The sequence below is a fragment of the Babylonia areolata genome, chromosome 25 (assembly GCF_041734735.1).
Source record: "Babylonia areolata isolate BAREFJ2019XMU chromosome 25, ASM4173473v1, whole genome shotgun sequence".
Classification (NCBI taxonomy): domain Eukaryota; kingdom Metazoa; phylum Mollusca; class Gastropoda; order Neogastropoda; family Buccinidae; genus Babylonia; species Babylonia areolata.
The window spans coordinates 5,016,759-5,040,000 of record NC_134900.1 but is presented as its reverse complement, the minus strand read 5'-3'; the positions used below and the strand labels follow the sequence as shown (position 1 = coordinate 5,040,000).

The 23,242-nt window shown below is 42.7% G+C and overlaps 1 protein-coding gene across 8 annotated transcripts in view; it reads left to right on the top strand.

Annotated features, from left to right (window-relative positions):
- Nucleotides 1-23,242, top strand: part of LOC143299673 (uncharacterized) — a 95,131-nt gene that overhangs the window by 59,146 nt on the left and 12,743 nt on the right. For 5 of the 8 annotated variants that reach the window (XM_076613009.1, XM_076613008.1, XM_076613012.1 and 2 more), the window contains 12 exons: nucleotides 418-474; nucleotides 2,019-2,138; nucleotides 2,935-2,981; nucleotides 4,166-4,307; nucleotides 6,703-6,891; nucleotides 7,388-7,603; nucleotides 8,639-8,758; nucleotides 10,591-10,662; nucleotides 12,029-12,127; nucleotides 17,986-18,059; nucleotides 19,731-19,800; nucleotides 21,586-21,750. In XM_076613009.1, coding sequence (XP_076469124.1) covers nucleotides 418-474; nucleotides 2,019-2,138; nucleotides 2,935-2,981; nucleotides 4,166-4,307; nucleotides 6,703-6,891; nucleotides 7,388-7,603; nucleotides 8,639-8,758; nucleotides 10,591-10,662; nucleotides 12,029-12,127; nucleotides 17,986-18,059; nucleotides 19,731-19,800; nucleotides 21,586-21,750 — 1,371 coding nt within the window. The remainder of the gene's footprint in view (nucleotides 1-417; nucleotides 475-2,018; nucleotides 2,139-2,934; nucleotides 2,982-4,165; nucleotides 4,308-6,702; nucleotides 6,892-7,387; nucleotides 7,604-8,638; nucleotides 8,759-10,590; nucleotides 10,663-12,028; nucleotides 12,128-17,985; nucleotides 18,060-19,730; nucleotides 19,801-21,585; nucleotides 21,751-23,242) is intronic. The other 3 variants (XM_076613011.1, XM_076613013.1, XM_076613014.1) reach the window with 3 other exon arrangements.

The window sequence follows — 23,242 nt, the reverse complement described above, 5'->3', positions numbered from 1 at the left end:
GACAAGTATGTGATGGGCGTAAACAATTTATGCATAATCGCTGTATGGTTTTGTAGCATTTTGTTCTAAGGGCAGTCAAACGAAGCAGATTATTTAAACTCATTTGGTCTTGACTGGGAGACACTTGAATTATTCAAGTAAGCCTTTGAGTTGCTTGCTTTAAATGCCTTCATACAGTGCTGCCAATATCAGCAGTCTGTGTCCATATTCATGTCTGGGGTGTGTGTGTGTGTGTGTGTGTGTGAATTTGTGTGAGTGTGTGTGTGTGTGTGTTTGCCAGTGTATATCTGCATACATGCATGAGTGTGTGTGTGTGTGTGTGTGTGTGTGTGTGTGTGTGTGTGTGTGTGTGTGGTCATGCATGAGTGAATTATATTATCAGATTATTTAATCATCTTCTCAACAATCTGTTTTCAGCACATGAGCCATAGGATACATGCTTTGGAGACCAAACTGAGCTCAATGGAAAGCGAGGTAGTTTTTGCATGTTTGGGTTGCAGCCAGTCTGCTGTTCTGTATGTGTAAATCTCTTTTTGTTCATTTGTTTGTTTCTGTGTGTTTGTGTGTGTGAGTGGAAGTGTGTTTGTTGCGTGCATGTGTGTGTTAGTGTGTGTGTATATGTGTGCCGTGCTTTGTATGTGTGTGTGAGTGTGTGTGTGCATCATGCTTTTGTGTATGAGTGTGTGTGTGTGTGTGTTCCATACCTTTTCTCATATGTTTTTGTGTATTTGAGTGCATATCAAGACATTTGCATAATTCTTAAAATGCACTCAATTGCAATTTATTGTGTGCCATTGATAAATCACCACCTGCAGCCATAACAGTATGATCAGAAACCATGTCAATGCTCATCCGATGTGAGCAAGGTTCACAGACAAAGGGGGTCAGGCACTAGTAGGTGTGCACATATGTTGACCTAGGAGATCAGAAAAGTCTCCACCATTAACCCACCAGGTGTAAAAAAAACAAACAATCGGAATTGAACTGGAGGGAAACAGGGGCAAGAATATCGCACTTTATAGGAAACAGGGGTGAGGATATCGCGCTTTATAGGAAACGGGGGTGAGAGTATCGCACTTTATAGGAAACAGCGGCGAGAATGTAGCACTTTATAGGAAACGGGGGCGAGAATATCGCACTTTATAGGAAACAGCGGCGAGAATATCGCACTTTATAGGAAACACAGGCGAGAATGTAGCACTTTATAGGAAATATGGCTGAGAATATCGCACTTTATAGGAAACGGGGGCGAGAATATTGCACTTTATAGGAAACACAGGCGAGAATGTAGCACTTTATAGGAAACGGGGGTGAGAATGTAGCACTTTATAGGAAACAGGGGGGAGAGAATTCTCGCACTTTATAGGAAACGGGGGCGAGAATGTAGCACTTTATAGCAAACAGCGGCAAGAATATTGCACTTTATAGGAAACTGGGGCGAGAATGTAGCACTTTATAGGAAACAGCGGCGAGAATGTAGCACTTTATAGGAAACGGGGGCGAGAATATCGCACTTTATAGGACACAGGGGCGAGAATGTAGCACTTTATGGGAAACTGGGGCGAGAATATCGCACTTTATAGGAAACAGGGGTGAGAATGTAGCACTTTATAGGAAACAGCGGCAAGAATATTGCACTTTATAGGAAACTGGGGCGAGAATGTAGCACTTTATAGGAAACAGGGGTGAGGATGTAGCACTTTATAGGAAACTGGGGCGAGAATATCGCACTTTATAGGAAACAGGGGTGAGAATATCGCACTTTATAGGAAACGGGGGTGAGAATATCGCACTTTATAGGAAACAGGGGTGAGAATATCACACTTTATAGGAAACGGGGGTGAGAATATCACACTTTATAGGAAACAGGGGTGAGAATATCTCACTTTATAGGAAACAGGGGCAAGAATGTGGCACTCTACAGGAAACTTGTGCAAGAATGTAACACTCTTAACCCCATGCAGCCATTGTGTGTGTCAAAGCTATGATGCTGTGTGTGTGTGTGTGCATTGCTGCAGCTGCACGTGTCCAGCACCTCCTTACTGGAGAGAACCAACCAGCTTCAGCTGCTGAGACAGGATGCCGAGCGCTACAAGTCTGCCCAGAACAACTTCGACACCAACTTCAGGGCTGAGAAGGTGTGTGGGGGTGGGGGGAGGTAGTTCTTTTTTTTATCTTTTTTTACATTTTTTTATTGCCTCATGATTGCTTGGCAAAGTGAGGTGTTGTGGTATCAGTTTTAACCGCATTGCCTACTTTTTGCGTACTTTTCAGTTCAGTCTCCTGGCTAAAGGGAGTTCGTTCTTAAGAGGGAGAGGTGCAGATAAAGAATGGTGGCTTATATACTGACATATAATCTCAAGCATATCTTGTTGAGGTAACAACCCTTCTTTGATCAGTTTACTCGTAAGGTAAAGGTAAAGGTGGAAACACATCCATAAGATTTTTTAAGCAAGGGGAAAAAGAGCAGTGTTTGAACCACTGTCTCACAGGATAATTCAGCATTGGTTTATTGACTGCGGTGAAGAATTCAACAGTGCTTTTGCTTTTACTGATAGAACTGAATAATTTAGCGCTGATTTATTAATGGCGGTGAATAATGCAACACTGATCAGTGACACCAGTGAATAATTACAAACCACCTGTCACTTTGGAGAAAGATGCACACAGTTTCCATGTGAAAGCTTGTATGACTCAGAGAGAAATTTCCTCTGAATTGATTTCGTTATCACTGAAATTTCATGGTCAAGAACTAATCTTGTCACTAAAGATAAAATTTATTCACAGATAATAAAAGCAAAGGGACTGCAGGGAAAGAAGCATGATAATAAAAGAAGCAGGGAATTAAAACATTTTTTTTTTCAAGAACAGAATGATGATCTGCACTGATGAAGTGTCATGTTTGATTAATGCTGTATGATTGTCTGCTTTCAGGAGCAGAACACAAAGTTACAAGTGAAGATAGAGAGTCTGCAAGAAAGGTATGGCTCCTAATTGTTACACTATTGTAAAAATGATAATAGAAGTGTGTGTGTGTGTGTGTGTGTGTGTGTGTGTGTGTGTGTGTGTGTGTGTGTGTGTGTGTGTGTGTGTGTGTGTGTGTGTGTGTGTGTTAGAAGAAAAATCAACAAAATTTGGTATGGAAATCAGCGGGGAAAAAACAAAAGTGATGACAAACAGCAACTTCACATCAGAAATCAAAATCAAAGACCAGAAACTTGAAAATGTTCACAGATTCAAATATTTGGGATCTATCGTGACAGACGAGGGATCAAATCCAGAAATACTGTCAACAATTGCCCAGTCCACAGCCGCAATGACCAAGCTCAAACCCATCTGGAGAAACAGAAAAATCGCCATCAGTTCCAAAATCAGACTGATGCGCTCTCTGGTCATGTCAGTCTTCTTATATGCATGTGAATCATGGACCCTCACAGCGGACTTAGAGAGAAGAATAAGAGCTGTAGAAATGAGGTGCTTCCGAAGACTCTTAGGCATCTCATACAAAGACCACATCACGAATGAAGAAGTCAAGAGACGCATCCGCAATGAAATCGGGCCCTATACTGACCTTCAAACACTCGCCAGACAACGAAAACTGAAGTGGTTTGGTCATGTCACACGCTCCTCTGGTCTTGCAAAAACAATCTTACAAGGCACAGTGAGGGGAGGAAGAAGAAGAGGCAGACAAAGGAAGAGATGGGAGGACAACATTCAAGAGTGGACAGGCATGGAGCTGAGAGACACCCTGAGAGCAGCTGAGAGACGCGAGGACTGGAGAAAGGTGGTTGACAAAGCTTCGAAGGCGCCCCAAAGGATTCGGAATCTGAGGGATCGGTGTGACTGTGATGGTGATGGTGTGTATGTGTGTGTGTGTGTGTGTGTGTGTGTGAAGTCAGTACAAGTCCAATCAAAATGATCTTTGTTGGGGGTAAAAGGATAAGCTTATCAATTTTTTTCCCCACATCCTGCCCTGAGAAAAAAAAGAGAGAATAAAAATGAAAATAAACAAAAGAGGAGTGGGGTGGGGAGACCATAACATGAAAATCAACCATTACAAACCACCCATTTACTGACCAACTGTTACAAGTATGTGTGTGTGTGCGTGCATGTTTGTGTGTGTGTGTATGTGTGTGCGTGTGTGTGTTTGTGTGTGTGTGTGCAGACTGGCGCAGTCCCAGATGGAGGTGACCTCCCTCAAGCAGCAGGTGGACAACCTGCATACAGCCACGCTCAACGCCTCCTCCACTGACCCCCACGAACACCTCAGTGCCGTCATCAACACTCTGCGCTCTGACAGTGACAGGGTCAGTCGTCGTTGTCATCTTTGTTGTCGTCGTCGTCTTTGTTGTCATCGTCTTCTTCTTTGTCGTCTTCTTCATCTTTGTCTTTTTCATCTTCTGCATCTTCTTCTTTACTTTTTTTGTTGTTGTTATTTTTGTCCTCTTTTTTTCCCTTATATTCTGCATTTTCGCCTATGTCTTTTTTCATTTCCTTGTTCTTTTTCTTATTGTTGTGCTTTTTCTCTCCTTGTTTTTGTACTTTTTCTTGTTCTTCTTCTTGTTCTCCTTTATTATTGTTCTTCTTCTTTTTATTGTTCATCTTCTGCATCTTCTTCGCCCTCCTTCTTTTTGGTGTTTGTCTTTTTCAGTTTCAAGGGGGTGTCAAAGTATGCAGAACTGATCCTTATACACTGCACCGCATCTGTAGTTTAATATGTTACAAAAAAAAAAAAAAAAAAAGGAAGAAGAAAAGAGCATAGTGGTTATAATAATGATAGCAATGATAATGATAATAAAACAGATTGATGTCCACACCTCCCAAGCAGTGAGCTCACGGCCTTTACAGTAGAAAAGTAGTACATGCCTAAATATTGATGCATCAGGTACACCTTACATGAGCAGGAATGTGCACACAAAAACAAGCCAGCAAACACATCCACCTATGGACACACATGATCAGCAAAAGTTCAAGAAGCACATGAGTCGATAACGTGGTAGGCAGAACAGAAGAGGTGTGTTCTGACAGATTTTTTCCAGGCTTAACAGGAGAATCCACATGACGGACTGAGAAGGGCAGTTTGCTCCACACCACTGGGCCAGGCTAGGAGAAAGAGCACTGAACTTGGGATTTGTTTGTTTTTTTAGAGGAACTTTAAGCACACAGCAACCAAGCATTAAGATCTAGGAGTATAGATCGAAAGCATGTCACAAAGGAATAACGGGGGCAGTATGGTTTATGACTGTCAAACAAACAGTAACCTAGCACCATCATACGAGACTCGAACTAACACTCTCCCACCACCACACGAGACTCGAATCAACAATCTCCACCACCACACGAGACTCAAACTAACAATCTCCACCACCACCACTACTTGAGGCTCAGACTAACAATATATCACCATTACACAAGATTGGAACTGACAGTCTACACCACCACATGAGACTCCCAGCTAACAATGTACACCACAACATGAGGCTCAAACTAACAAATCTACCACCATCACACACGATTCAAACTAACACTATCCCGCCATTAAACAAGACTCAAACTGACAATCTCTGCCACCACATGAAATTCTAACAACCTCAACCACCACCATGTGAGGCTCAGACTAACACTCTCCCACCATCACACAAGGTAGGAGCTAACAACACCCACCGCTGCATGAAATTCAAACTAACAATCTGCATCACCACCACGTGAGGCTCAAACTGACCATCTACCACCATCACACAAGACAAGACAAGACAAGACCAATTCTTTATTTCGAGGATAATAGATAAGCACTGGTGTGCTTTTTTACATCCAGTCCCCACCCTGAATAGGGTCTACACTACACAATATTTAACAAAATGAAAGCATGGTGTTAGTAGAGATACATAACAGAGGAAAAAATATACATAAATCAAAACAACAACCACACACACACACACACACACACACACACACACACACACACACATGGCATACAGGCACTAGCATGGTGTTAGTAAAATGCATAGGAAAAAAAATGAACAAAATGAAAGAAACAAACACACACAACACACACCGCACTACACACCAGAATGGGGGATAGAGGGTGAGTAAGGTTCTCAGTCGGCCATACACATTTGACAAACAGTATCAATAAAATGAATGATTTACATTACACATTATGGCATAAGGTGGGAAAGGCAATGTTTTTTGAAGATGGTTGGACAGTGGTGTTGTTTAATTGTTTCTGGGAGTGACGGGCGCAATAGCCGAGTGGTTAAAGCGTTGGACTTTCAATCTGAGGGTCCCGGGTTCGAATCACAGTGACGGTGTCTGGTGGGTAAAGGGTGGAGATTTTTACGATCTCCCAGGTCAATACATGTGCAGACCTGCTAGTGCCTGAACCCCCTTCGTGTGTATATGCAAGCAGAAGATCAAATACGCACGTTAAAGATCCTGTAATCCATGTCAGCGTTCGGTGGGTTATGAAAACAAGAACATACCCAGCATGCACACCCCCGAAAGCGGAGAATGGCTGCCTACATGGCGGGGTAAAAACGGTCATACACGTAAAAGCCCACTCGTGTGCATACGAGGAACGTGGGAGTTGCAGCCCACGAATGAAGAAGAAGAAGAAGAAGTTTCTGGGAGTGAGTTCCATAGGGTGGCGCCTGAGTAAACACAAGAAGTGACCGTACCCACCACCACCATGGATGCTTTCAGACCAAGGCCATGCTGGAGGAGCGGAACAGCAGTCTGATGGAGCAGGTGCAGCACCTGAAGGAGGAGCTGCGCAACGCAGACAACCGACACAGCTCTGTGGACGCCGAGCTCCGGCGCTTGCAGGCACAGCACGCTGAACTGACCCACAAGCTGTCCTTCGCCGAGGCCCAGCTCCAGATGTTGCAAAAGGTGGGGGCTGCTGCATCTGTGCTACAGTGTGGTTGGGATTTGGGGGTTGTTTTTTTTGTTTGTTTGTTTTGATGTTGTGTAAGTTCACTCCGTTCAAACTGTGGTATTCTCTGGCTGTCAAGTGGGATCTGTGATGACCGATGTTCTACCTGCTGCGTACACTCAGTAATTAGTTTAACCCTTGATGACTTGATACCCTGTTACATGCGCTTCAAGGTAAGTGTAGCTTTGCAGTGATGACTGATGTACTACCTACTACATACACTCAATTACCTACACTTAAGAGTTGAGCCTAACCTATGATGACTGATGCTCTAACTATGACTATATTTCATAACACACTTATGGATAAGCCGAATCCTTGATGCCTGACACCCCAACTATCACTGACACTTAAAGATGATCATACTTGCCTTAAACATTCTAAGATAAGTATAACTATTACCCACACTTAAAGATGAGCTTAACCCATGACATCCTGCTGCCCTGACTGCAGACCAAGGACCAGGTGGACCAGGAGCGGGGCCAGCTGAAGGGGGAGGTGGAGAGGGCGCGGGAGCAGCAGCGCCAGTGGCAGGACAAGTGTCTGGAGTCGCAGGCCCGCCTGACGGACATGACGGACCGCCTGGACCGGGCCGAACGGACCTCCCAGCTGTCCACCCAGCACCTGGCCACCACCTCCGCCAGCTTCACCGCTGTCGCTCGCTCCAAGGTCAGTCTGCCTTCCCTCCAGTTTTTTTTTGTTTTGTTTTTTTTGTGTTTTTTGCTGCCCTATCATCTGCACCGTTTCAGTGGCATTACTCCCACGCCGCTCATTTAGATTTCCCCATACACGGCCACACCCGGGTTCGTCCGTCGCAGTTCCAGCATCGGCAGTCCACAGGGAACCATCGATGTTAGGTCGCCAGGAGGCCACACACCAGAGGAGACCCCATTTTAGCCCACAGCACACTCAACTCTGGGTAGGAGCCGGCCACGGGCCGAAAAACCCACCTCCGCTGGGATTCGAACCCACGTCCTCCCAGCCGTCAGTCCGCGACGCTAACCACTTCGCCACGGCGGCTTCCCTCCAGTTTTTAGTTTCAGTTTCTGATTCTCAAGGAGGCGTCACTGCGTTGGGACAAATCCGCACATGCTGCTCCACATCTGCATGGCAGGTGCCCCCGTATGACCCAACACGCTTAATCAGGCCTGGACTGAATGCTTAGATATATATATATATTTGTGTACATATCAGAGCGGATTTTTTCTACAGAATTTTTCTGCGGATTTTTTCTACAGAGTTTTTCCAGAGGACAACACTTTTGTTGCCATGGGTTCTTCTTTCTCACACTTACACACCCGTAAACGCTGTAATGCAATATCACAACACACATACACACTGTACACAGTATTTTGGCTTGAAGCCTTGGGGGTTTCATAGTAAAAGGGTGCTTGCATGTGTGTGTGTGCGTGCCTGCACTTGTGTGTGTGTGTGTGTATGCCCACATGCATGCATGCGTTTGTGTGTGTGTGTGTGTGTGTGTGTGTGGATACACTCTTGCATGCTTTGTGTCTGATTGAAGTGTTATTGTAAAAGGCTTTGAGAGGTTTGAAAGCACTATATAGATGTACTATTCTTCTTAATATTATTGATATTAATATTGTATTTATGATTGTACTATATAGATGTACTATTCTTCTTCTTCTTCTTCTTCTCCTTATTGTTGTATTTATGATTGTTGACCTCTGTGCTCCCACTGTGCAGGAGGAAATGGAGGAGACGGTCCAGCGACTGCAGATGGAGAATGCCCGCCTAGACACTGACCTCCGACATGAGCGAGACCGCACACAGATGCTGCAGGCAGAACTGACCGATTCCAAAAAGGTGAGCATGCAGGGCTAGAAATTCATGGATAATTTTCCGTTGTCCTGGGAACAAGTAGTTAAAAATATCCATTTATCCCCACCCCAAATTTCTACTTGCCTCTCCTTTAGTAAAGAGACGGTTGATTAAAGTAACCCAGTCCTAGTATGGCCCTGTGCGGTCAGCTGGACTATAGGCGACAATGTCTGTTCAGATACTGGTAATGCAATGACATCAGCACACATACTTCATTTGTAAGTAGTGTACATGTATTACAAGAAAATGAAAACTGGGAGAGGGAGGGTTTGGGTGTTAAAGTGAAAAAGGGAGGGAGGAAGTGCGATCAGACTGCACTGAAGTTGACTCAGTCACTGCCCAAATGGACAGCTGGAGAGAGCACTTCAGCTGGTCGGCCAGATGGTTTGGATTTCCCAGACAGTCAGACGGGCAGATATTTCAAGCCCTTGATGGTTTTCTTGGTGTTCTCTGACAGCTCCTTCGTCATCATCATCTCTCTCTTTCTCTCCCACCCTGTCTGTTGTCCTGTCTCAAGCCTTTCCTCTCCCTTCCTGAACCCAAGCCTTTTGAATGACAGACTCGTGTTGACATTCTCCCTACACTCCTCTTTCTCTTCTCTGAAAACTGTCCCCTTCCTGCGTTCTGTGTTGGTGCGGGGAGGGTGTGGTGAGCAAGAGATGCGGGGAGGTTTTGGTTAGAGGTGCATGAAATATTTCCATCATTTGAAGGTTCAGGTCATCTTCTGGGGGAAAAAAAATTAAGTTCTGTGTTTCTGTTGTTATTGGTTTGTTTGCATTTCTGTCTATAGACATTTTTTTTTTATCCCCTCCTTCCTTTTGGAGATGACAAGTTTTGAAAAGTATAAAATCACTCTTCATGTGACTGTATGCCTTTCTTGAATTTTTTTATGTCATGGTTTCAGAAAGAAAGGGATAGCATGCAAACACACAGACGTTAACAGCTAGGTACTCAGTATCTGAGCATTACCACTGCGTCTGTTTATTTGTAGACTTGCAGTATTTGGTAGATCCTCCTTTCTTGTCAGCCAGTTCTTTGCTGTTCTTGCTCTCAGTTCAGAACCATCAAACATCTGCTGACAGACTGCTGGGATCTGCATGATACCAGGTACAAACATTTCACAGCTTGTGTCAAGACCTTGTTCATTCGGATCCTATCTTTTCAGTTCCTGAAGCAAATAAATATTTTAAGAATTTGATTGTAAGTTTTCATGGACTGAATGAGACGTCAGTGAATTGGTCTTTTTAACGTTGTTTTGATGGATCTTTTAATGTAAGTTTTGGTTTCTCTTTTACTGGTTTTAAGAACTACACCCTGACATGGCCTGGGTCACAAGCAACATGACTGATTTGGTCTTCTCCTTTGTTTGGGGCTCTCCTGACTTACCACAGTGGAGTGTGTGTTTGTGTGTCCATGGTTGTGAACACACCATTGAAGATGAAGTGATTGGTGTCCGTTGCTGATGGGTCATAGAGTCAATCAATAGATTTAGCTTATACCCACTGTAAGTGTTTAAAAGCTTACTTCTGCAAATGAATGTATGTTGGTGCTGTACCATGTTAGCTCAGAAAAACAGGAACTGAAACTGAAAGTGAACTTGATTTAGATGTGTGCATGTAGATAGATGTTTTGATTATTCCTTTTCACTTTGAAACACCGCCTTTGTAGATTTACACATCCGATATTATGTGAGGTTTGGAAAGCGAGAATTGGTTTCTTCTTGTTTCTTTATAAAGGGAAATGATTTTCTTATACTCCATTTTTTTGTTGTTGTTGTTGTTGCTAACATTTGGAACTTTTCGTGTATGGATGAAAAGGTTCGCAGCTCGCTGGAAGCCCTGTGTTCAAATCTTAAGTCAACAAGTGCTCATTTGGAGGAAAAGCTAGGGGTAAGATTTGCATGCCCAACCTCTGTTTCCCTTGTTCTTGTGCAGGGATGAGTATAAATGTGTGTGTGTGTGTGTGTGTGTGTGTGTGTGTGTGTGTGTGAAAGAGTGAAAGGTGAAGTGCTCATGTGTAGCAGAGTGTATGAGAGAGCGAGAATATGCATGGGTATGTTTGTGTGTGGTGCACAGTACCAGTAGGTGTTTGCATGTGTGTGTTTATGTCAGAGAGAGAATGTGAAAGAGCATGGGCATGTGAGTATGTGTTGTGTGTGTGTGAGCGCATGAATATGTTTGAGTGCATGTGTGTTTGTGTGTGTTGTGTGTATGTGTGTGAGAGAGAATGTTTTGAAAGTGTGTGGATGTTTGTGTGTGTGTATGTTTGTAAGTATGTGTTTGTATGTGTGTTTGTGCATGAGTGTGTGTGTGTGTTTGCAAGAGTGTGAGGTATAGAAGTTTATGTGTTTGACTGACTGTGTGTTAGTGAGCATGTGCATTCATTTAGGAATGGGTGTGTGTATATCTCTCAGTTCCCATGCTGTGCGTTCAAAGTCTGTATACCAAAGCAATAGCTAGCACTCATTATAACACAATATGTCCTTCAGAACTAAAAGTAGTTTGAAATTTTCAGCTGTGTTGTTGATTGGTGCACAAAACAACAACTCATTAACAGCCACGCACACACATATACACGCTCAAATGCATGCACTTAGTAGAGGTGTGTTTTGGCACTGTACATTTTAAATTCTTTAAAAGCCACTCTAGCCACTGAAACATTTTCAAGTCCATGAAATATAGAAATTGTTTTCTGTAAGTTGTGAATAATTGCTTGGAATACAAAATATTCAAAAAGTATTACATGTAGTTGCTCCAGAACTATTTCAGTGCACCATCTGTTATTGACTGTCCAGTTCTCAATACCCAATGTAAGAATATAGGGGATAGATCATAGCACAGCATATGTGATATTCAAAGCATCTTGTATGATTCCCAGCAATTGGTAACGTCAGTCATTGTGGTCATATGTCACACTGTGGTGGGTAGTTTGTTGCAATTTCTTTTTATTGGTAGTATGACTGATGACCCCCACCACTCAATGCACCAGTATTCTTCTGTTAGCTTTTTTTCTGGTTTGGTATGTTTAAGAAAAAAATTTTTTCTCAGTATACACACCCTCCCACCCTATGTCTGACCCACACCCACTCTCCAAACCCATTGTATGAATGTGCTGAAACATATGAATATGCATGTGTCAAATTCACCATGGAGTGAGTAGACAATAAACCAAAGAGAAGAAGAAGTGTGTTTTGGGGGGATGCTGCACTGTGATTGTTGCTGTCTTTCCCCCCCTCGGGGATGGGGCGTGGCTCAGGAGGAGACGGTCAGTCGTGTGGTGATGGCTCAGGAAGCCAGGGACAGCAAACAGCTGCTGAAGCAGGAACTGGCCACTCGGAGCGCTCTGGGGCTGAAGGTACGTCCGGCCTGATCAAGTCGTGCTGTCGTGACTGTCTCAGCGGCAGGTCTGAGTGGCGGCACTGCATGGTCGGTCGCTTCACTCACAATGGTTGTCGTCGTCGTTTTGGTTCTGGACCTTGCTGTGCTGTTATTGTTGCATGCTGATGGTTGGTGTGTTAGTTGCTGGTCGATTCACTCACTTTTTGTTGTTATGGACCTTGCTGTTGCTGTTCATAACAGTGCATGTGTACTACACTGACAGTGCATTTGTTCCTGTTTGATTCAGTCACCAGCTGGTGTGGACCTTGGCATAGCCCGTCAGTTTACTCACCTGATGTTTTTTGTTTGTTATGGGCAGTGTTGTTACTGTTCATAGCATTGCATGCTGACGTTTGGTGTGTCAGTTGTTGGTTGATTCACTCACCAGTTGGTTTTGTTACAGATCTTGGCATGGTCAGTCGATTCACTCACCTGTTGGTTTTGTTACAGATCTTGGCATGGTCAGTCGATTCACTCACCTGTTGGTTTTGTTACAGATCTTGGCATGGTCAGTCGATTCACTCACCTGTTGGTTTTGTTACAGATCTTGGCATGGTCAGTCGATTCACTCACCTGTTGTTGTTTTTTGGTTGTGGACAGAGTTGTTACTGTTGATGGCATTGCATGCTGACGGTTGGTGCATTAATCAGCGGTCGATTCTCCCACCTCTTGGTTATAGAACCAGGTGTTATATCTCTCACTGATTGTCACTTTGCATGCTGACAGTTTGTTGCTGGTCGATTCACTCACCAGCTGTTTTTGTTATGGACCTTGCTGTTACTGTTGCATGCTGACAGTTGGTGCATTAGTTGCTGGGTGATTCACTCTCCAGCTGTTTTTGTTATGGACCTTGCTGTTACTGTTGCATGCTGACAGTTGGTGCATTAGTTGCTGGGTGATTCACTCTCCAGCTGTTTTTGTTATGGACCTTGCTGTTACTGTTGCATGCTGACAATTGGTGCATTAGTTGCTAGTTGATTTACTCACCAGTTGTTTTGGTTATACAGTAAGACATTATTTCTCTGTCTGTCGTTTTGCATGCTGACAGTTGGTATCTTTTTTTCTTTTCTTTTTTCCTGATCAGTTTATTAACCAGTGGTCTTGGTTTTTAGAACCAGGCATGACATCTGTGAACTGATGGTCACTTTGTATGCTGAGAGTCACAGTGTGAGTGTGTTTCCTCCAGTCTTTGTCTGGGACTATTGTCATGGCTTTGTGGGTGTTATTGTGGTTTTCAGTTTCTTCACTGTGGTCATCACAAAAACGAGTCATGGTCTGCTTTTTTTTTTTTCTTTTTAAACTAATGGTGGTAAGTGTTGAATGGTTTGTTTTAGTTCTGTGGACCATTACTGTCATTACATGTATGGTTTTAGACCATCCATTACTGTCATTACATGTATGGTTTTAGACCTTGTCAGATTATCTTCAGTTATATCTTACTTCCAAATTATTATATTGCTTAATGTGTTTGATATGGTTATCCTATTGGCATAAAGTGGCTTTGATTTTTGATAATATTGTATTCTACAGTCAGTGGGAAACCATTTACAGCTTAGTCTTTTTGTGAAGGACTATGACTCTCAGACTAGGAGGCAAAATTGCACTGGCTCTTAATGCTGCAGCCTTGTGGGCTAGTTGGCCTTTGGGAACCATCCCAACGCCAATTGTCCTAAAACCCTCTTGGCCGAGAGAGTTGGGATGTACTTTGGCAAGACACTCTCCACTATAATCAAATTCTAGCCCAAATAGTCGGAACAGCAGTTGCCTCCTCTGCTGTTCTGATGGTCATAGTCGGACACGACTGACTATCATATATATATATATATATATATATATATATATATATATATATATATATATATATATATTGAAAAAAATGATAGTGATTCATAAGGGTTTGACAAAAATGAGTACATTGGATCAGGAACCTATTGGTGGCAGTATTTCCTTGTAAAATGGATTTCTGCATTAGCATTTTTGTCCATTTTTTGCCCTGTTTTAGTTTGTTTCAGTATGAAGACATACACCTTGGTTTAAAGTGATCTCTGGACCCCAGCCACAAACTTTTTTCAGTATGGCAAAAATCAGTCTGTCCCAGCCATGCCCTTAAAGCATTGTGGGGAGCTGTTGTTGCAGGCATCAGGGTTCAAGGTCCTGTTTCAGCACCCATTTTCCTCACTTCACCCAGGTTTGAGTGGGTACCCTAGTTCAGTTGGGGATGGTTAAAAGGGGTAGAAGGTGAGTACGTGGCCCCACCTTTCTGTGCTGAGCCCCAGATGGATATGAATTCACTGCTTTGAAAGCCATAAAATACCATGGGACCTCCTGCACAGCACGGAGTGGGAGAGAGGGAGAGGATCAGCTTTGTTCATGATCTTCTTATGGTGGTGACCCTCTCAATCAAACCCTGAAAGTGAGGGACAACGTCTCGAGGAGCAGTGGTGGTTACTGCAGCCAGAGGACACCTGATGCGGTTGGTTTGGGATTGGCCAAAGGATGGGATGGCTAAAGTCACCAGCACTGCTGTGCTAGTTGATGGTCTGGGGGCAGCACCGATTTGCTTTCTGGCCAGCATTGACAGCCTTCACTTCTCACCTCATGTATCACTGTCTCTGCACTGGTGGAGGGCAGGTGTGGGCAGCCATTTTCCTGTGGTCTGCATGAGACGCGACAGGACGGCAGCAGAAGGGCGGATGGTGGCTTGTGAGCATTGTTGCTCCCTTCGCTGGAAGTAGTCTGGCCTTGTGGGACATGCAGGTCATTGTTGGAGCATGGAGACTGGTGGCCCTGAAAACGGCTTAATGTAGTTCAACTTCTGTCTTGAACGTCAATAAGATCAGGGCAGTGACTACTGTCTCACATCACAGCAGCAACTATATCTCACAGTGCTAACAACCAGTGCATTGAACAAGCCATGGACTACTGCAGTGAAAACTCCAGAAGATTTAAGCCTTGAAGAACTTGACCTCAAAGGCTTTTACCCCTTACTCTCAGTTCATCTTTTCTTCCTACCATCAGGTCTTCTACAACTGCATTTTTTGGGCTGAAATTTCCACATTCATTCTTATGAGCGGGCATTTTACATGTATGGTCATTTGTATCCCACTATGCAAGCAACCATACTCTTGTTTTCAGGAGTGTGAACATGCTTGGAGTGTTCTTGCTTCCATATTCTGCTGAACACCGACATGGATTACTTGAACTTTTATGTGTATATTGAATTTTATGCATGCGTAAATACAGGAAAGGGGTTCAAGTACTAAGCAGGTCTGTATATCTGTTGATCTGGGAGATCAGGGGAAAGAATCCCCTTCAGGCATCGTGGCCAGGATTCAAGAATCAAACCCAGGACCCTCAGATTGAAATTGAATTGCTTTGACCACTTGGTGGTTGTGCTCATTTGATACATCTGTGATGATGATGGCTGTGTGATCAGGGTTCTGTGTATAAAAGAGGAATGCCTAAAGATGACACCCCTCTGTTTCCAGATTGTGCAGCTAGAGAAAGCCCAGAAGGTCACCCAGAGCAAAGTGCAGCAGGTGATGTCAGTACTGGGTGTCCAAGACACCCAGGTCGCTGTTGTGTCTCTCACTAAAGTCCTAGTCGTAGTATACTGTTTTCACTGTTCTCACAGCTTGCCCGTCGACAGCAGCATGTCACAGCCATGTGTGTCTTTCTCTCGGGGCCTGTGTGTGTGTGCATATCAGGTTTTTATTGTCTCTTTTCGTGTGTTTATAGACGCTAGTATTTCACAGTCTTGTACCTTCTGGAACCTTTTTTTTTGAATCAAGTGGATGTGCGTTGGTTTTCTGTGGGTGCTGTCTTGCATGTTGGACAGTCGTGATGGTGTAGGAAAAGCTGCAGTCTGTGTGTTGTGATGCTCTCTAGAAGGGCCATGGTTAGTGGGGTGGTGGTAGAAAGGGGTAGGTGGTTGAAGGTGTGTAGATGATCGTTGCTGGCGTCATTCGTACTCCTGGTATCGGGTAGTGATTGTTGCCCCATTTGGCTGCACGTTGTTGTTTTTTCTGCGTGACTTTTTTCACGAGATATCCTTGCACTCTCAACATTTCCTCTCACTGTGCAATCAGCAATCATTTAATTGTAGATCTAGTTATCAGCCCCTTCCATATGTAATGTGTAATGTGTGCTGCATATTCCAGTGAGGATAAACATTGATATGCTGTCTTGAGTGCGTGTGTGTGTGTTTTTTGGAGGGTGGGGGGGTGGAACATGCATGTGTGTGAGTGTGTGCATGTATTTGCACATGTGACTTATATGTATATGCGTGTGTGTCACAAAATCTTACTGTATTTGTGTTTGAATGTGACTTTTGACTTATGTTTGTATTCTTGGTGTACTGCCCCACCCCACCCCCGTGGACTTTGGCTGCAGAAGTTTAAAACAGAGGAAGGAGAGGATTGGGCCTTGGCTGCAGAAGTTTAAAACAGAGGAAGGAGAGGATTGGGCCCCTGCCTTCCTGTACTGATACCAAGACACTTGGATAGGAATTCATTGCTGATGGTCGTAATAGGCTATGGGACCTTGAACCTTTTAACCTTAACCCAGTACAAACGTACTAAGTAAGAGTCATGTGCACTGGCACAGAACACGGCCAAAGCATCTACTTACAGCATACATAGATGGCAGTGAAGAGGTTACCCAGTGCTGCTCAATAGCTTCCCGTTGGCTGGCACACAGATCTACAGACCTTGCCTGAACACCTTGTAGATACTGGGTCAGCTTGATTCTTGAGCATCTGCCTGTTGTGATCAGCACTTGTGTGTACCGAATGTTTATGGGTGTATGTGTTCCTGTGATGAGTCAGTGGATGCAGAACAACACTCCGTTTTGTGACTTATGGTCAGCACTTAACTTGTACTGCATGTTTCGTTGTGCACATGCACCTATGATGAGTCCATAGATGCATAACAGCACTCCGATATCTGACTTTTGATCAGCACTTAATTGTACTGCACGTTTCTTAGTGCACATGTACCTGTGATGGATGAGTCAGTGGATGCTAAACAGCACTCCGTTTTGTGACTTTCGGTCAGCACTTGAGTCAGTGGATGCAAAGCAATGCTCCTTAATGTGACTTATGACATAGTGTTTATTTCAGATGCTATGCTGGGCCAGCATCTTTTCATCAAAGGCACAGGGTTATCATAGTATTGTCCTGTGACAGCCTTTACAGTCTGACAAGGGACTAAAAAGATGCATCACAAGTGCAAACATTAATTGAACCAAACCACATAAGAAAGCATATGTGGAAGAAATAAACTACTACATAGAAAAGTGCATGCATTTTTTTGACATGTGACATCTTGCAGTCGAACAAAAATGGATGCCATATGCAAGGATAGTGAGTAGGTGATTGTAAACTGAATATTGGTGCAATAATTTTGATATAACCCTTTCAGCTATGTTTACAGTATGTTGAAATCGTTAAACGTGAAACAATACATGATTGTGGACTGAATACTGGTGTAATGGTTTTGATTAATAATTATAAAAGCGTCAGTTATGTTTACAGAAAGTTTGAAATTGTGAAACATACAATACCGTCTGGATATACGATACTGCCTGGACATTGTTATATCAGACTCCATAAAGAAAGGGACGAACAGCATCTCAAAGAAATTCAGCTGTGAAGTGAATCCCTCACAGTGCAGTAGCAGAGAAAGAAAGCTTGTTCAGTTCAGCTGTGTGGTAAAAAACCAGGTTGGAGCAACAACTACAAAACTACAAAGACCTTCCGCCCTTTTGCTGAACGCAGTCTGGACACAGATACATAGACAGTATACTGATGGAGTAGCTTTCATTTTTCCCTTGCAGGTGAAGACAGAGGGCAGTGAGGCCAAAGAACAGAAGCAGGTCATGGAAGCTCAGTTAATGGAGGAGAGTCAGAGGTAAGTTGAAGGTTTTCCACTTTATGGGGGGAGAGGGGAGGGGGGGGGAGGAATGTTGCAGTACTGGGGGCAGGGGGGGGGGATGCATACTTGATTTGTTTTAACAATGTCAGTGGCAGCTTATAAATGTGTGTGCTGGCATTCTGTTGGAACTGGAAATTTAGAAAGGCTGTGAACTGAATCGGCCATACAACAACAAAGCAACAAAGAGGAATGCATGTGAGAAGCACACTATAGCTGTGTGACGAGCTCAAAAGTTACAAGAAAAAGTATTCCCCCAGATGTGGAATTCCCTGCAGAAAGGTGTGATGTTTTCATACACCTGCAGTTGCGATTTTTCTGTGAGCTGCAGTATTTTGAAGATTGTCGTCAGCATATTCATTCCAAAAAAGCACAAAGATGACACGAGAAAGAGTGATGAAAGCAAGTGTCAGAAGATATCTGGATTTTACCAATTCTTACATTGTACATAATATACATAAGATAAGTTACATTTTCATTTGTCATTGGGTGTATGCATGTGGCATTTTTTTATGTTGTTTCTCTCTCTCTCTCACACACACACACACACACACACACACAAACACACACACACACACTCATATATATATAGATAGAGAGAGACACGGACACGGACATTGTTGTATTGCCACTGACAATACTATCCTTTGGCAAGGGGGACAATGTATGAACAAAAGAATAACAGCGGTTTACAGAGAAATTGACACATTGCTAAGAGTAAAAAAAAAAAAAAATCAACGACAAACAACAACAAAAAATCATAAGATTAAACATATTAAGATTTAAAAGGAAGATAAAAAAGCTCAACCATCCAACTTTCTACAAAGTCATTCAGAATTATAAACTGTGGAACTGGCATCAGGGTAACAGTGTTTTTTTTCGATAACTATGAGGCTCCTGAAGATAATTTTTTTCCAACAATCCCAAGCTAGGGCGATAAATTTTGCTAGTGATCTTATTCTTACTTCATCATCTATCAAAAGCGTACTGGTAAGGTTCATGTTCTTTAAGTTTTCACCATTGAAAATTGAGCATTTCTTTTGAATTTCTTCTTAATACTTACACATGAAAAAGAAGTGAATTTCATCTTCAACTGAAGCACCACATATAGGACAAGGGGACCATGCGGATGTGTCAGCAGAGAACCATTTTTTGTTAGCATTTAGGCCTAAAGTTCTAAGTCTGAATCGAGCCAGACTTGTTCTGTGCCATTTATTACTGATTACTTTAATGTATTTTTCTGTCCAAAAAATGTTCTTAAAAGAGAGGAACCAGTTGTATTTTTCTGACTCTTAAGTGTGGGCATGCCAGTCCTGTTTGTACAAATTAATTAATGTCTTTCAACTCTGCGAGAAATATTAGATCATTGCCAACACCCTGACACATCCAGACAATCCCAAAGCCCTGTGTGGATAAAACATTCTTTACAACAACAAAAAAGCCCAATTTTCTTTCTCAGAATCTGATTTAGCTTGATACCATAAGCTTGTCTATATGAATAGGGAGAGAGAGAGAGAAAAAAGAGAGATGTGTTGTTTTCATTTTAGTGGTTTATTCCTGGTTTTTGGAGCCTGTGGTGCTGATGGTCAGGTTGTGGGATAGACCTGTGTGTAGGAGTGTTGTTGCAGGGTGTCGTTGTTGTGTGGGCAGGAACCAGCAGCTGCAGAAAGAGGTGTCCAACCTGAAGAGTCACCTGAAAGCAGCCAAGAAAAAACTCAAGGTAACGCCTCTGGGTCTACTTCCTTTTAGACATGGGGTCTGGGTGCTTTTTATATATATTTTTTTCTGAACACACCAGAGTGAATTTGGGCAGTTGTTGGGGCTGCTGTATAGAATTACAGTTGTGGAATTGTCCGTCATTTCTGTGTCAGAAACCATGCCACATGTTGCAGTGAAAGATATTTTTCCACACCAGTGGTACACTCTCTCTGTCTCTCTCCACTATTTCTGATAAACGAGGGTTTTTCTGTTAAACAAGTCAAGTAAATACATCTGCCTAACAATCATCTTTGAAGTGCTCAAGTATCTTAAGTATGGATGGGTATCAGGAGGAGGAGAAAAAGAGACAGTTGGACAGATAATTATGTGTGTTCTGTCTGTTCTTGGTGAATGCAATCAGAAAACCTTGCTTTATGTATATATATATATATATATATATTGTCTAATTTGAGCCTGAAGCATGTACAAACTGCATGGGATGCTTTATAATGCCATTATTATTATTATTATCATCATTATCATCTTTTCTTTTTTTTTAATTTGGTGTTATTGTCATTTTTATATTACTATTATTGTTGTTTTTTGTTGTTGTGGTTTCATTTCCATGATCATAATTGTTGTTGCTGTCAATGCCAAAGTCAATATAAGATTTAACCAATCATCATCATCGTTATTGTTGTTGTCGACCATCATTATAATTATCATCATCATCATCATTACCTTCATAAATGTTACTGCTGGAAGTGCTGGCTGCATGCATGCTCAAATACTGATGTTTGATACGCATCATGCAGAATGGTGTGGATGACCGACTGTCAGCACATGTAACGTAGTGACTGCACCGTACAGACTATTTCTGTGTGAAGGGAACATTGTTCAGCCGCAGATGCATTGCTGTTCTCGTGTCCAGTTTTAAGATTCCTGTGATTAATCTTGATTTACATACTTTTTTTATGTAGGCTCTGTGGCAGAGGTAGTTAGGCATTGGATGCTTCTGAAAATCAAGCTGGTCCTTGGGACATTGTAGACATGTTTTGGAAGGAAGACGTAGAAAGAGTGAACATGGTGTATTGCAGCCTCACTTTGCGGTTAGGACCCTCTGCTGCAAGGAATGATTGTTTTCCATCACCACCTTTTGGCTCAGAAACCTAGAGGATGTGGACTAGAAAGTGTGCCTGCCTTTGTATGTGTGTAGTGATCCAGATTTGGTGAGAATGTGCAGTGTTGGAGTGACCGTCTGAATATGCACTGGGCCTCCCCAGAATGACGGGAAACGTGTCCCAGGAACTGCGAAGAGTTTCTTATCAGAAGCTGTTAAACAAGATCTTTCATTGCCTTTAGAGTGATGCAGAAGATGTTATTGACATTAAGAAAGAGAAGGGAGATTATGAAGATGATGGACACAGGAAACGAATGATGAGCTCCAAAATACAGCTGTCAGTCAGCTCTACCCAGGTTGGCAGCCACTATTACAAATGACTCCTTGTTTGTAAAGCACGTAGAGCTTGGTCTCTGATCAAAGATAGGCACAAAGTGATGCAGAGCTTGGTATCTAATCAAAGATGGGCACAAAATGATGCAGAGCTTGGTATCTAATCAAAGATGGGCACAAAATGATGGTGCACATACTAATGAGCAGTAAATAAAGCAAAAGATACAGATATATTAAGAAAGAAGATTTGATGGTGAAGATGATGGTACATGTAACTAACAAGCACTGCTTCCTTGCTGCCTGCCCGCACGGCACGGCACGGCACGGTGGTGGTGGTGGTGGTGGTGGTGTCAGGAGTCGGGCGGCGGCAGTGCCAGAAACATGTCACTGGAGGAAGGTTCGCACTATGCCGAGTTCCGACAGCGCGTGTCCTCGGAAGGGGGAAAGGTGTCCACCCCTCGAGGAGGGGGTGGGGGGGACGGCAACAATAACCACCACCACTTTCACCACGTCCTTCAGGTACAGACCCCCCCCCCCCCCCCCCCCTTCACCCAGTTCATCAGCTCTGGTTCGTGAGTGAGAGCTGAGTGGTCGTCATCTCTTCCCCAGCCCCCCTTGCACTGTTGTGTGTGTGGTATTGGGTCTGTGTGACCCGCTTGTTTTGAGGGCAACAACTGACCGGCTTGGTAGTGGCGTTGTCTGGTTCTCACCACTACCACTTTGAAGTGAGTGAGCTGTGCTGCTAGTCGCATCGTTCCGCCTGCCCAACTAGCAAGTGTGCTTCTTGCAGATGTAATCCTTCACTTGTTGGGTTTTTTTATTTTGCTTTTTAGTTTTTGATGTCATTTTGGTCTCTCTTTTTTTAATGCTGTTTTTGAAACCAACTGTCATTTAAAAAATTAAAAAATCTGAATTCTGGTTAACAGGATGTGAATGGTTTTAATTAATCAACCAGCTTCAGTTTTGGGGCTTTATCTGTGTGCGTGTGTGTGCGCATGTGTGCACGTGCGTTCATGCATGCATGTGTTAGTGCGTGTGTGTGCATGAGTGTGTGAGCATCACGAAATAATGTTATTTGTGTGTCTTCCAAAATATTGCTTGTGTGACCCAAATTAAAATTGTGAACAAATAATTTCATTCTCACAGTTCTCAAATTGGGGTTCCATTTGTCTAAAACATTGATTTGTGTGTGTGTGTGTGTGTGTGTGTGTGTGTGTGTTTTGTTGTTTTGCTGTTGTTGTTTTGTTGGGTTTTTTGTTGGTTTGTGTGTAGCTTGAGTCAATTCTGGCTGTTACGTTCTTTTTTATATGTTTACTTTTAAAAAGATAACAGTTGTGGGTTTTTTTGTGTGTGGAGGAAGACATTATTTTGGGTTTGTTCTGTTCACCTGTTTGCAGTGATGTTGTTTTTTTTAAAATGACACTGATTTTAGAACAGAAATGTGTGTTGTGTTTTGCTAATTCAATATACACCAACAAAAACTGATTCTTGAAAAAAAAAAAAAAAACATTTTAAGAAATATAGATTGTTATTCCTTCTCATTCAGGTTTATTAAACAGTTACCCTTTCTGTTGGTTCTCTGTCTGTGTATCCCCCTCTCTATGACTATTAGTAAGTGTGTGTGTGTGTGTGTGTGTGTGTGGAGACTCAGAGGAACATGTAAGAGAAGAACACATTTTCTTTCATTTTCACCCACAAAAACATGATCATGAAAGGTGCCTATAGATACTGATTTTTTTTCTTTTTCTTTTCTTAATCACTTCTCATTCTCTTCACAACAGCATGGATGGGACTGTATCTGTATCAGACAGATCTCCTTATCAGCATTTTGGTGTACCCTTTTTTTTGGGGGGGACCTTCATTTTAGTTTGTTCTTGTATTAAGATAGATTCTTCAGTTTAGTGGCCCCAGTATTCAGGCAGCTTTTTTTTTCTTTTTTTTTTAATTCTTTTTTTTAAATTAAATCAAAATTGTTAGTGTTTAAAAAAAAAAAAGAGAAAGAAGAAGTCAC